The sequence below is a fragment of the Manis pentadactyla genome, chromosome 5 (assembly GCF_030020395.1).
Source record: "Manis pentadactyla isolate mManPen7 chromosome 5, mManPen7.hap1, whole genome shotgun sequence".
Taxonomy (NCBI): Eukaryota; Metazoa; Chordata; class Mammalia; order Pholidota; family Manidae; genus Manis; species Manis pentadactyla.
Window position 1 is genome coordinate 150,928,070 of NC_080023.1, and position 14,891 is coordinate 150,942,960.

Here is a 14,891-nt window from a genome sequence, read left to right on the forward strand (position 1 = left end):
CCACAGCAATCTGGCTCCTTACTCCACATGAATTGGGTCTTGCCACATACCTAGGCCATACCTCTTGCTAGGATGGCTTCTGATTTACCCTTTTACAACTCATCCTTCCCCCCCTAAACTTAGTCCAGATTCCTGGCAGCTGCTCCCCCAGAGCACCTCCCCAGGCTGCAGTGTTGTGCTGTGTCTACCTCCACTAAGTTGGGCACACCAAGGCTTTGAGCTTCCACAATGTACCTCACACACAGTACGTTATGTGCTCAATAACTGGGTGAAATGAATCAAGATGAGAACTGTGAGCTGGAGAGGCTTGAGAAAAAAGGGAAAGAATAGGGTAAATTCTGGTAGGAGACATGCAGAATATGTATGTACCTTAAAGACAATTAGGTAAAGATTGAGAATTTGCGTGTCACGGGCTCCTGGCCCTAAGGATACCACCACAGGCCAAATCTAAGTTTAAAAATAAACTCATGTTCTATTAGAAAGCTAAGCCCTCCTTGAGAGTTTATACTACAAAAAGCCCTACCCAATGCAAGCCCAATTAACGAAAGCTCTCAGGTAAGGGTTGTTCCTATCTCCTGGGGCTGGTATCTAAAATCCCCAGCACACACAGAGCTGCTAGTCAGTAGCAAGAGAAGAGTCTGCATGGTTGTCTCAATACATTCAAGAGCAGGGAACTGAGACTCATGGGAGGCACCAATAGAGAGCAGCAGTGCCTCAAGTACTGATTAACACAGAATTAAAAATAAACAGTAGCCATTAGTTTCTAAAATATGATTATGCCCATTTAACCAAGAAAAAATGAACCCAGAACTTAAGCCACCTGTCCTGAGTGCAGCACAGCTGTTAAGAAAAAGCAGAGTCAAGCTAGAACGCCTGGGCTTAGATGCTGGCTTATCTGCTTAGCTGTTTCATATGGGTGATTTCTGTCCCATCAGTGCCTCAGTCACCTCACCTGTGAAACAGGGCTAATGACAGCACTTACTTCAAAAGGTGGCTCTGGGGACTGAATCTGTTAACAGATAGAAAACCTTTAGAAAAGCACCTGTAACAGAGCAATCAGTAAGTTGCAGCTCTTAAAGCAGGTGAAACTGGGGCTAAAATCAGCTCACTCCAAGTCAACACCACTGTTCTGTTGTGTCCAGTTAATGCCCAGGGTCCCTAAGGCCACTTTTTGACAGAGTAGCCAAGTTATCGCTACCCAGCTCTCTGCCTTTACGTGGGGGATGTCTCAACTCTGAGGCCCTAAGCTCCAGCGGAGAATTCAGAGTTGCTTTCTTGGGGCCTGGGCTCAGGTGGCCCAGCTCTGACCCTAAGGTTTCCCTTGGCACCCAATAGGCTGGGGTTGGGGAGTGCTGGACCAGTGGGGGTGGGCGGCTTTGGTTTGCGGGCTGGCAGCCAATCCACAGCCAAGACCCGGGTCTTGCTCCCCATCCTACCCTGTGCTCAGCGACTGAAGTCCACTTCTACTTCCTCCCCTGCTCCCCCATGCCTCTTTACTCCCAGAAGGAACTTGTTTTCTGGGATACCCACCACCAGTGACGTTAACTGTGGTCACTTGGGCACGTTTTGTGTACCTCTAGGAAAAAACATTGCACAGTTTCTTCTAACAGTGCACAGTGGCTCAGCCACCACTGGCTCTCAGTGCACAGACAGGACTACCTCCTAAGGGCCTAGATTCCCACCCATGTCAAGCCACTTAAAGATATCTTGAGTACAGCAAACTTTAATTAACTGGTAAAGTACCAGTGTCTTACAAATTAGAATAAGCTAGGATCCCACTTTTCTAAACTAATTATTCAGTATTCTGAGCCTTGAGAGTTTGTCCTGGTTATATATACACATATCTGTCCTTATTTGTTGCTATTTGTCAGAAAGCTCTGTGTTATTTCTTCATTTTCCTTTCCTCAGTGGCCACCTGAGCCCAGGCCCACTGTCAGTGTGTGTATCAGAGGGAGCACCAGTATTTCTGAGTTTGACAGTGAGCTTGGGCTCACCAGCTGTCTTCTCAGTGGCAGTAATCTTGACCTTAGTTTTAGGTGCTTTTGGCACAGGGTCCTTTAGCAAAGGAAACAAGGGAATAAAGGCAAACTGCTGATGCTTTCACTCCTCTGTAGGGTTGAACAAAGACACCAACTCATCAACCCAGTAACTTATAGGATTGTTAGTCTGATTTTAAAAAACCCTGGGGACTGGTCTGAATGGTACCACTAACTCATTTGGGGCCAAGTCAGCTCTTTTCTGGGCTTCAGTTTCCTTCCCTGTGAAACACAAGGCCAGATTAGGCATCCAAGACCCCTACTGATTCTGAAACTTCTGTTCTCCACATAATGATCTGGGTAGGACTTGTCTGGTCTATGTTCCGAGAGAAACCGAAGCCATAAGACACAGAAATCCATCAAACAAAGTTGGATCAGATAAAGAACTGAAGTATGGAGTTTCCCTTTTCTTTGGATTATTTCTATGTCAAATGACTATAGAAATGTCTGAGTATTCACTAGAGAACCGGTACTGAAAGAGGAAAAGCAACTATTCTCTATTTGGCTTAACTGTTAAATCAATCCCACTTTCTTCTCTCCCTATCCGCATGGCCCTAGGCAGCCGCCTTTTAAGCCCATCTTCTCTGCCAACTTCTCATTCTCATTCCTGTTAATTCTGCACATCTGTACTGAGTCCTTATCGAACCAACCTGCCTTTCCCGCTGGTGACCTTGATTAGCATGAAAAGTCTTCCACAGGTCCTCAAAATTTTCAAATTAAGTTCCTTTGGGGAAGAGAGTGTCTTTTCCCCCACCTGCAAATAGGCTATAGGGACTCATTTAAAAGTATGTGGATTTGGTTCAGTTGAGACTTTAAGGCAGATTAGCACTTTTTGGTCTTATTTCAAAATTACTCTAAATTGCAGGAGACTGGGCAGAAAGTGCCTGCAAGTGACTTTATTGACAGAGCTGAACCAGATTATCTCTAAAATTCCTTCCAACTGACATTTCTGAACGCCAGTGTGCCTAAACCCCGTGTGCCTAAACCCAGCACCCCTGGGCAGATTGACTGCTAAATTTTGGAAGCTAAAATCAGGAAAAGTTAACCTGGAGTGATGTAGGTCTTTGGTCTATACTTGAATATTAACGGCAAACACAAAACAAAAACAAATGCATATTTACTGACTGCTAACTTAACACTTGAAACGTAAACCTGAATGGCAATTTTGTAAACTGAGGCAATGCCCATTCTCTTTACTGCCCTATGGCTGATCCCAGAACATTACCTGACTCATAGAGGCTCAAATATTTTGAGGACTCTAAGCAACTGAAAAGGAACATATGAGGCATGTGGCCTAAAGCAAAATATTTCATTTCTCTAGGCCTCAGTTTTAGTTCACAAAGGGAGGACGAAAACACCAGCATTTCTGTCAACTTGGTGTTGCTGACAACACAGGCAATAAGATGTGTTCCGTAGTCAAACAAGTAAGGGAAACTTGGACAAGAATATTGGGTATCTCGATTCCACTAATGGTGGGAAAGATTCAAAACATAGCCTGAACTTGCTAGACAGTGAAGTCCACCTTACCTGAGCACCTACTAACATTCTGAGGCTGCAGAGCAACCGTATGACACAGGTACCCTTATCTTATGGATAAAGGAATGCTCCTCACAAGTTTTAAATGACTTGTCCCATGTTTCATGCAGTCAGTTCAGACCAGCCAAGACTGAAAGCGAGTGTAACCCCAAAGCCCATGGTATTAACCTCTAAGCCATGCTGCCACTGTTTACTGCCGAGTTCTGACAAACTGTACACGTCAGAGAATTTTAACAGTATATGGTGAGAGGAAGCAAAGACTCTAAACCCAGGTGCCACTGAGGATTGGCATCAATGAATGATAGAAGGGGATCATTTGGCAAAGTGAATTCCCATTTCCCAAGGAGACAGTGTGTAATATGGACTCCTGACCATTCATTGACCAGAATGGAAAGAGAGTCTGATGGAAGTAAAGATTTGTAGAATACAGGTAAGGTAAAATAATCTCCTGGAAAGTCTTCAAAAACAAATATTCACCTGAGGAGAGGGTGGGCTTTTCAGAGTGGATGAAGCAGGGATGGGTATAAAAAGTGGAAGCCTATTTTTAAAAAGGACTCCAGGTGATATGGATCATGTCCCTCCATCGTCAACTGACTTGAGGCAAACTAGTTCTCTTGAGATGGGCTTGTAGGATCTTAAAGTTGGGCAAAAGCTGGAAACAAGATGCCCTATCCAACCCTACCCAAAATTTTACCCATTCTTGAAAAATCAGTTCTAGTTCATCCTTAAGGTAGGGAGGGCACCATTACCCAATTTGAAAGGATCTAGGCATTGAATGTGACAGATTTGGGTTTATATCACTTAAGCTATGAAAAAATTGTAAAGAAACCAGGAGTACAAACTGACTCTCCTTGAAAGTTGGTTAACGTTGCTCAAGTTATATTTGCCTCTATTCCTTGGTTTCGCCATTCATCAAAAGAAGATAGCACTTACAAAGTTATTACCTAAAATAACTTCTGTAGACTCCTAGGAAGAGTAACCTCTTTCCTGAGAAGGCTCCTCAGACTTCTAGCCCACTGGCCCAGTCCTCTCTGAACAGACTGTTGGTTACTTGGGAGTCTGAACAAGACATGCGAGTAATGAAGGCTCAGGATGAATACACTCCCTGACAAAAGTTAAAACCCCCAAACTACAACTAGCTCTCCCAGGACTGCAAAACTCCCTTGTCTCACTGAGCCCTATCTTCCGTATAAACAAAGCCTCAGAGGATTAAGAAAAAGATTAAGAATGTAAAATAGAAAAAAGATGGTTAGATCATGTTATGTGACAGTTCTAGGCCCACCTGCGTGGTTATTATTCTGCAGGTCCCAGAGGAATAAGCCAGAAAACCGCCAGTTTGCTTGACTGCTCTGGGATGAGGGGTTGGGGGGTCTCAGAGGAAAAGGCAGGAAGCAAAAGTTTGGGGGCTGGGGCTGGACGGTGTCAGGATATTTGGAACCAGGCAGGGAGGGGGTGAGGGTGGGCCCAGTAACACCTTTTTGTTTTCTTTGCTTTGGAAAGTAAAGATAAGAGGCCCTAGAGATTGAGGAGGGCTAAGCAAGTTTTCCATCGATTCTACCAACTCTGAACCCAACCCCCTCTACGACCCTGCTCCCATCTTAAAAGTGCTCGATATTTAATAATAATGGTTCACATCTGCTGAGCACTTACTAAGATAATGGTTAGTACTTAATGAGGACTTGTTATGAAAACACCAGCTAACGTTCGTGCTGGGGACTGATCCTGGGTCCTGAAATAGAGGAGGCCCGGGAAAAGAGGGTGTGTCTGGGCCCAGGGTGACAGGACCAGGACCAGGGCCTTGGGATCTGGGGGCAGTTTGGGCCGAGGGGTGCAGGGCCGAGGATGCAGGCCCTGCGCGGGCCACACGGCCCGCGGCGCTCCTACCTTTCAGCGAGGTCTCCACCAGGCGCAGGTAAAGCTGCGAGCTCTTGTTGCCGTGGCTCATGCGCTGGGCTAGCCCGTTGCGCTGCAGGACGCACTCCTCAAACTGCACTACGTTCTGGTGGCGCCGCTTGAGGCTGGTCAGGGCCCAGAACTCGGCCAGCGCCAGCTCCACGTTTTCGGGGGCGTCGCAGCGGATCTTTTTGACTGCCACCCGGGCCCCACTGCGCCCTGCCACTGCCTCGTAAACCACGCCGTAGCTGCCGCGCCCGATCTCCGCCAACAGGCTGTACCGCGGCCGAGCCGACCCGCCGCCGCCCTCTGGCCGCTGCCGCACCGGGTAGGCCTCGCCCGGGGCCTCGGCCGCCACCGGATCCATGGCCTGGGCCGCCGCCGCCGGCCTCAGCTTCGCGCTCGGCGCCCGCGGCACTGGGCTTCGCCTTTTCCGCGCGGGGCTTTGTGTACCTCTACGGGTGCCGTCCTCTTCCCCCGTTTCCATGGCTGCAGGCGGCGGGGGGAGCAGCAACGGCGCTGCCCGGGGCCCCCCGGCCTCATCCCTTCGTCCGGCCCCGGGACGAGGAGGAGCGGGACCTTGGATCGTGACCTGCGGGCGAAAGAATTGGTTAAACAAGGCCGAGGTGGGGAGGCAAAGAGCGCAGGCCGCAGGGCGTCCGCACCTCCTCCTCCGACGGCCGCGGCTCCTTTAAGACGGAAGCCACCGCCAATGACCGAACAGGAGGGGAGGGGAAAGCGGGAAAGACGGAACCAGAGGTTTATGGCTCAGAGGGGGAGCCGGAAAGAAGAGCAAAACCACTCGTCTTCTCAGTTAATTTATAGTGTAAGAATAGGAAAAACAAGGACAACAAGCCTTCACAATTTATGGAAATTGCCTTAAAAAGCAGTTTGGAGTGTGGAAGTCATTTTTCCTGCCTGACTCCTCTGGGATCCCCCTCCCTACGTTCCGCCCTGTGTTCTCCCGGGTGTAAACAGTCCATTGAATTAAGCCCGAGCCGAGCCCAACGAACCGACCCACATCCCCGAGGGCTCTGGGTGGAGGGCGTTAACGTGGAAGTTCGGCGTCCCTGAGCGCGCCAAACTTGGGGCCCGTTTGCCTCCCCAAGCGCCCGAGGCGGCGGGGGTTGCTCCAGCATCAGCGCTTGTTTTCACTAAGCGGGCCGCGCCCTTACCTGGTCGGCGCCCCTCCACTTCCGGGAGGCCCGTTTCCCCGCTGGGGTCCCCGGCTGGGGATGGTCCGCTCCAGGCCTGGGCTGCCGCCGGTACGTAGCACGGCGAGTGGCGCTGGCCTGGGCCAGGCGAGCTACTGAGCCTGTTGCTGCGCGGATGGTGGCAGCGACGCTGGCGGGGGAGAGCCGGGTGTCCTGGCTCCTGCCGCTCTCCGCGTGTTCTTTCCAGCTGAGCCTTTTACATAATCTATTTATAAAAGTCGAACCTCCCGCAAGCACTCGGGCCAGCGGGGGTTCCTGGTGGCCCATCCCCTGGGAGGCCGTTGGAGTACCGTGCCTCCCGGGTCCTGCAGAGGTCGACAGAGCAGCCGCAGCCCGGCGCACCGGGCACGTTGCGCCGGGGTCCAATCACAGGCGAGAACACCCCACCAACAAAAAACAGGCGCCAAATTCACGCGATCAGCTGCGGCCGCGCTGTCTCCGCAGCTGTCTGTGCACCGTAACTGCCTCTGCCTTTCTCGCCTGGTCTGCTTGTAGGGGAGCTACCCGCTGTAGGCGCCTAATAAATACCAACTGGTTGATTGGATTGGTCCGTTTGATTGATTCATAGGTGGTGCCTGGGAACCGCCTGGGACTGGGTTGGAATCCACACCCTGCCTCCTATTAGCCGGTTTATCCCGGGTAAATCATTTCCCCACCCGGGGCCTGTCTCCTCTTCTGCAAAATGGGTAGACTGATCTTAACCTCCCCGGGTTGATAGCGCCAAGTGAATTGAATGTATATGAATGTAAAGTGGCTAATTGGGTGCAGGGATGAGGTTAGCGCTCAGTGTAAGGTCCATTTAGGTATGGATTTTTAAATACTTTGTTAAATGTTTTGTACCCCAATGCCAGTAGGTGCCCATCATTTGTTAACAATCTACAGATATTTACTGAATGCCTGTAATGTGCTAGGCACCATCCCAAGTCTCTGGGAGTAAAGCAGTGAACAAAGCAGACTCTGCCTTAGTTGAGATTCTATGTCCCTGGAGGAGACAAATACTTGTGCAAGTTAATTAACTTTCTGTGTGTTTAATCGTCCTCTGTAAGAAAAAACAGTAGTTGGAGAATTCACTGGGGTTGTACAGTTAGAACAGGACAAGGCCTTGCACACAATAATGTTAGATGTTATTAAATAAACAAGTACACGGGATAATTTAGGACAAGATAAGTGTGATGGATAAAAAGAGTTGAAGAGTGTCTAGGGGTTGGGAACAGGCCACCTCTAGTATGGTCACTGAAAGACTAACATCTTTTGAATAAAATTTCAAATTTACATATAAATTGCAAGAATAATAAAGAATTCTTATATACTTTTCAACCAGAATAGCAAATTATTATTTACTGTATTTGCATTATTATATTTTCTCTTGCATGTGTACTTTTTTCCTAAATCATTTTAGAGTTTCAGATATACCCCTTTAATCCTGTATACTTTTGTGTGTATTTCGTAAGAACATGGACATTCTCTTGTATAATATCAGTACAATTATCAAAATCAGGAATTTTAACAATGATATGATTCTTTTATTTAATACACCTTCCATATTTAAATTTTGCTAATTGTCCCTATAGTATCGCTATCCCTTAGGATCCAATTCAGGATCACATGTTGAGTTTAATTGTCATGCCTGTTTTTAGTTTCTTTTAATCAAGAAAGGCAGTTAATTACTCAGCCTTTGTCTTTCATGACCTTGACATTTTTGAAGAGCACTGGTGACGTATTTGTAGATGTTCCTGAATTTGAGTTTGTCTGATACTTTCTTCCGATTAGATTCAGGTTATGCATTTCTGGCAGGAATATCACTGAAAGAAAGTTGTATCCTGAGTGTGTCACATCATGAGGCACATGACATTGATTTGTTCTAATCCTGGTGATGTTAACTGATCATCTGGTTAAAATAATGTCGGCCAAAGTACTCCACTGAAAAGTTACTAATTTTGCCTTTATAACTATTATCTTGTGAGAAGATATTTTGAGACTATTTGTCCAGTTCATCAGACTCTCACCCACTGCTTTTAGCATCCATTGATGATTCTGGCCTCAGTCAATTTTTATTATTATTACTGTTGTTGTTGCAAAATGGTGATTGGTGAATGGCCTCTGTGTTAGTTTGCTAGGGTTGCCATAACAAAATAACACAGACTGATTGGCTTAATAGAAATTTACTTTCTAACAGTTCTGGAGGCTAGAAGTCCAAGATCAAGGTGTTGGCAGGTTTGGTTTTTCCTGAGACCTCTCTCCTTGAGTGCCTGTGCAGTTGGGTGCCTGTGTCCTCACAAGACCTACCTCTGAGCAGGTGTCTTTTCTTTTTTTTATAAGGACACAAAACATGTTGGAATAAACCCACCCTAACAGGCTCATTTTAACTTAATCACCTCTTTAAAGACCTTATCTGCAAATATGTTACGTTCTAAGGTATGAAGGCTTATGAATTCGACATAGGAATTTGGTGGAGGGGACACAATTCAATCTATAGCAGCCTCTTTAGAATATGATATTTGAGCTGGGATCTAAAGCCAGCCATGCTAAAGCAGGTGGAAAGGCATTCTAGGAAGAAGGAACAAGTACAGAAACCGTGAGACAGGAATCAAGACTGATGCTCAACTTCAACCAGTTGGTGAGAGTGTAAAATGGTACAACCACTTTGGAAAAAAAAGTCTGGCAGTTTCTTATAAACTTAAATATACATCTACCCAATGGCCCAGCAATTCCATGCCTAGGTATTTACTTAAGAAAAATGAAAACTTACATTCACAAATACACTTGCATAAGAATTTTATATTAGCTTTCTCCGTGAGTCCCAAACTAGAAATCAGTTCAATGTTCATCAATAAATGAATGGATCAACAGGCTGTGGTATTCCTATATCATGAAATGCTGCTCAGCGGGGGAAAAAGGAATGACGTATTGATACAACAACATGAATGAATCAAAATAATTACTTTGAGGGAAAGAAGCTAAGCACAAAAGAGTACATACTGGATGATTCTATATACAATTCTTGAAACTGAAAATTGATTTATAGTGACAGAAAGCAGATGGGTAATTGAGGTGAGGAGGGAGAAATGGAATATGAATGTAAATGAGGAAATTTTGGGGGGTGATGGATGTGAGCATTATCTTGAAATTATCTTGTGATAGTTTAAAGGGGGGATATGTTAAAAACACTTCAAATTGTATACTTTAAATAGTTGCAATTTATGAACATCAATTTTAGAGTTTTGCCTCAACTAAACTGTAAAAAACTGGGGGAGAAAAGAATATATACCATATGATTCCATTAACATAAAGTCAAGTAACACTGATCTATGGGGGCAGGAGTCATATCAGTGGTTATTTTTTGGGGGGAATTGACTGCTAAGGGGCACCAGGGAATTTTCTCATGATGGAATTTTATTATATGTAAATTATACTGCAATAAAGTTGAGTAAGAGGTGAAAGACAAGCCCTAACCCTGCCACCATCATAAATACCTGTAACTTTACTTAGAGTTTCTAAGCATAGAAGGCTGCATGGTGCTAGGCAGGGCTGGCCCCATTTCTGCCATCACTAGCCTCATAGTTTGAGCAAGGCCAGCTAGTTTCTGTTCCAGCTAGTTTCCCCACCTGAGTTTTGAGAGAGATTGGATCTAAAATCCTGGGAACCACAGGAGTATAAATTCTTTAGCATACTGGAGCAGAGCCATGTTACTTGGAAAATTGTTGATGGCTTTACCAACCTTTTTTTTCTTTATTTTGGTTTTTCTTAAGTTACAGAAGTAACCTAACTATTGTGACCAACAGCCAACCTTGATTAAAGTTGTCTATCTGTCAGGCACAGGAATAAACTAAGACTCTCATGCCAGTCCTGTGATATAGTTTCTATCATTGGCCCCTTTTTACAGATGAAGAGACTGAGGGAGGCAGTTGCACAGCTAGGATGTGAACTGAGAATCCAGACTCTTCATTCTACCTTTCCCTGCTCAGCCCTTCCCCAGGTAAGCATTCTGTGAGCATTTATGGAAAGCCTTCTTCCCCACCTTTCTCTGTTGATGTGTATGCCTGCCTCCATGTCCTGCCTCTCCATATCCTCTGGAGCCTCAGATAGGGCCAGACACATGGTTGGAGCTCAACAGTTAGTGACAGAAGAAATGAAGGACAGAGGAAAGGGCAGCAGTGAGACTTACGGCCCTGTTTGTGAGGGGCTGACACAGAAAATAAGACCCAGTGGTTCTTGGGTGATTCCAAATGACATTAGTCCTTCAAAGGACAGTAAAGCAGGTAAAGGGATAGCAAGGTTCAGGGTAGGAGCTATTCTAGAATGGATGGTTTGGGAAAACCTCTCTAAGGAGGTGACCTTTGAGCAGAAACCTGATTGAAGTAACAGAATCAGCCAAATGCATATCTACTGGGAGAATAGTCATGCTGGAGGGAAGAGCGAATGCAAAGGCCCTGGGATGTGAATGTGCAAGGAGGCCAGTGTGGCTGGAGTGAGGGAATGGGGGAAGAGTAGTGGGAAATGAGGAGGGAGAAATGTGAGGCCCCTGTCACGAGGCAGGGACTTGTGGGCCATGGTGAGGGCGTTGGGTTTATTGAGCATTTATTACATACCAAGTGCCATGTAACTGGATGTAGCTGGAGAGCTGAAGCTCAGATAAGCTGTTACTCTAAGAGCTGCTCAGAGTGAGGAGGCAGAATGATTATGCTCCCTCCTCATCCCTGTCCTTCAGGGGCCTGGGAACGTCCAAGGGGCAGCCAGCCTTGGGGGTGGTTTGATGGGAAAACAGGGGGCTCTGGCCTGGGAGGGAAAGGCTGGGGGAAGTGGGGGAGTGAGGCAGGGCTGGGAGCTGGGAGAGGGGCTGAGTTTGCTCCAGTGGACTTCAGGGAGGTTAGCCACGGATGAGGTGGGAGGGCTGGCTGCTGGAGGTGGCAGGGGGCCGTAGCAGAGAATCAAGTGAAATGTTGGGGGGTGGGGCGAGGGAGGGACCCAAGGGAAGAGAGGCTCCTAGAGGGGTGCAGTAGGGAGACTTCAGATGGCCGCGAAGGTGCTGAAGGACAGAAGCTTGAGGTGACCGTGCTTTGGTGGAGAATATGCTCTGAACAGGGTCACTGGGAAGGACTGCGGGAGGCTCTGTGGCCGCTTGGACTCCCCTCCCATAACAAAACTGGATACAGGGGGCTCCAGGAGGGCCTTCTCCAGAAAAGCATAAAGCAAAGCTGGACCCCTTTCTGCTGCCTGACAGCACGCAGGTCCCAACTGTGTGGAGAGGCAGTTTGTCCCCACTTTATGAGTGGGAAGCTTGAGTCTTGGAAGCTGTTACATCACAAATGAGTGGGATAGTTGGCATCTGAACCCTGGCCGACTTGAGCTGTGGAATCCAAGCTCTTAACCGTGACTCCAGTGTTCTCCAGCTTGAGTGCACATTAGCATCTCCTGGATGGCTTGTTAAAAACCAGATTGCTGGGCCCCACCCTCAAGGTGGCTAATCAGTAAGTTTTGGGGAGAACTTGAAATTTGCATTTCTATCTAGGTCCCAGGTGGTACCGATGGTAGTGTTGGTCCAGGGACCACGCTTTGAGAACCACTGCGTATTACACTATACTGCCCCTAGACTGAGCGCAGAGCTGAGGCAGTCGGAGAGGGCTGGAGTTCTAGCAAAGAATCTGGGGATGGGTTGGAGCTAGTACATAGAAAACTAAGCAAATAAGAGACGAGGTGATTATTAAAGCCAAGAAAACAAGACAATTTATAAGAAAAACATAATCATCACAAAGTACAATGTTCAGCTGGAAATAATATCACATTGTCATTATAATATAAAAAGAGCACATTGATTTAAACAAAAATTATGATATAATTATCTTGGGAAAATTGGAGAGGGCTGTGTGTATGTGTAGAGAGAGGACAGAAAGGAAAAGGAAACCCTTATTCTCCATAGCTTTAAGTTAACAGGAAAGATCTACAATTTTAAAACCTTCAAGTGACCCCATAACAGAGTATGGAGAGGTAAGCACAGAATAAGTGATTGTTTCTTGGGAGTTAGACAAGAGATCCTTCTGGTGGTATCAAACTTGTAGTAGTAACTAACTCTTAAACATTATGGATATTTATTTACTACTTGGATTAAAACTGAAATTGAAAATGAAAGTGGGAATGGTATTTACCACTGAAGCAGCCTGTCAGCTTGGTGGCGCTGTTCAGCTTCTGGCCATGATGTCCACCTTCCTATTATCTAAAAGCATCAGGATGGCTCAGGTAGTCAGTACCCAAATCACACCCTGGGGACACTGCACAAGAGACATTGTACCCACTAAGACTCAGCTGAGAGGGCCTCTTATCTATTTAATGAGGGTCCAAGCCACAGAAAACAGGGATGGAAGCAGATAGAGCCATCCTGTTCCCCAAACAGAATGGATTGTTCTCATTTCAAATGCTCTTCTTGTTGGCCACCGAAATGGCTCAGAAATGCCAACCTTTCTTCCCCTCTCATCTGGGATTGGCATAAAAAATTCTTTGTCAGGCTATGTCTCTGAATATTTGCCACAAAAAATTGGTTGCTAAGTTCTTAGGGGTCATTAAAGATTTTTGGCAAGAGGAAGGAAAACAATGCAAAATTAGCGGGGCACAAGTCCTTGATTCTGTAACTGCTGGGACATTCAAAATAAATGATTGGGGAATCTGGTTGAAAGGTACACAACCACATGCCAAGGTATACTCACTGATCAAAGTGTAAAGTGACACAGCCTTTTAGGAAGGCAATCTGATAACTCAGTGTTTCTTAATACGCTTAAAAATTCATACACCGATCCAGCAACTCCATCTCTAGGACTGATCCTATAGAAATAATAAATAAGGAATTATATATATATATATATATATATAAAATAAAAAAGAAGGAATTAGGTTGTTTCCAAATCTTGTCTGTTGTAACTAATGCTGCAGTGAACATGGGGATGCAGTTATCTTTTCAAGTTAGTGTTTTCATGTTCTTAGGATAAATATCCAGAAGTGGATTACTGGGTCATTTTTAATTTTTTGAGGACCCTCCAGACTGTTTTCCATAGTGGCTGCACCAATTCCAGCCTACAGTCTTTTCCAACTGTATTGCATTGTTAATTTTACTTTGAATTTTTGTTGACCAGTGAGAAATGGCCTTGCACCATAGATATCAGCCTTCTAATCAATGGGATCTGGGTGCTGTGCTGGAACCTCAAACATTATACAGAGAAAGAAAGCTTTCCTTTCTCTGTACAACTTATTGGTTAAACCAGTTATTTATGAGATTAGGCCCTAAATGCGAGTTGGGGATCCAGGGATGAATAAGACAAGTTCCCTGCTGGTAAAATCTCACTGTATTTTGAGAAAAACTGCCATGTTTATAAATAGTTACAGTTCTCCATTTGTGAAAATAATGAGAACCACTAATATTTAAGAAGCACTTACCAGGCAGTGGTCCAAACATTTCTTACACATATACTGATCTGTTGAATTTTTAAGCCTGTGAGATACTATTATTAGCTCTATTTTAAAGATGAGGTAGCTAAGGCACAGAGAGGTTAGGTAACTTTCCTGAGATCACACAGCTAAGAAGTGGAAGATCAGGGAATTCCAATGGGTAAGTGCTCAGAAGTAAATAACCAAAGAGCGCAGCTTAGGGTAAAACAATCATAATAAAAATAGCTTTAACAATCATCACAGTGCCTGTCACAAATCATACAGAGCTTTCTGAGTTTTAAGCGCTTGCTCATACTTATCTCAGTATTAGATGGTCCCAAATATAAGGTGACCCTCCCATTTTTCACAATGAGAAGATTGCAAAAAAAAAAAAATTGTGGGGGAGGCAACTTGGGTATATAAATTCTTAAGACTGTAGATGAAATAATCAAAGGTCTATATATAATATTACTGCAGGTATGCACATACTTTCAGGATTATAATGTTACTTGAATTACATTATTTAAATATATTATTAATAACTAATATATAAATTTAGACATATTGGCTTTTTTTCCCTACTCTCTCACATTTTATTCCATCTCTTCCTGTGTGTTTTTGACCTCAGTATCTTGATTATCCCTGGGTTTGCTTTCTGAATTACCAACTCACTTTCTAGGTCACATAAATTTCACCCCGATCTAAATTGTGATCCAGCACTTTCTGAGCCTCTGTTGCTGTCGCTGAAATATTTTATCCTTGAAATCTCAGTTTACTTAATCTTAGGACACTATTATTA

The 14,891-nt window shown here is 45.2% G+C and overlaps 1 protein-coding gene across 3 annotated transcripts in view; it reads right to left on the reverse strand.

The window, feature by feature from the left end:
* Positions 1 to 7,210, reverse strand: part of STK35 (serine/threonine kinase 35) — a 40,227-nt gene extending 33,017 nt beyond the window's left edge. For 2 of the 3 annotated variants that reach the window (XR_008997910.1, XM_036906412.2), the window contains exons 1-2: positions 6,641 to 7,210; positions 5,457 to 6,057 (exon numbers count right to left, since the gene is read on the reverse strand). Coding sequence is in view for 2 of the 3 variants with exons in the window: in XM_036906412.2 (XP_036762307.1) it covers positions 5,457 to 6,057; positions 6,641 to 6,946 (907 nt within the window). In the remaining variant the exon portion in view is untranslated. Of the gene's footprint in view, positions 1 to 5,456; positions 6,058 to 6,130; positions 6,147 to 6,640 lie in introns of those variants that run through there. The other variant, XM_036906477.2, reaches the window with a different exon arrangement.
* Positions 7,211 to 14,891: the final 7,681 nt, after the last annotated feature.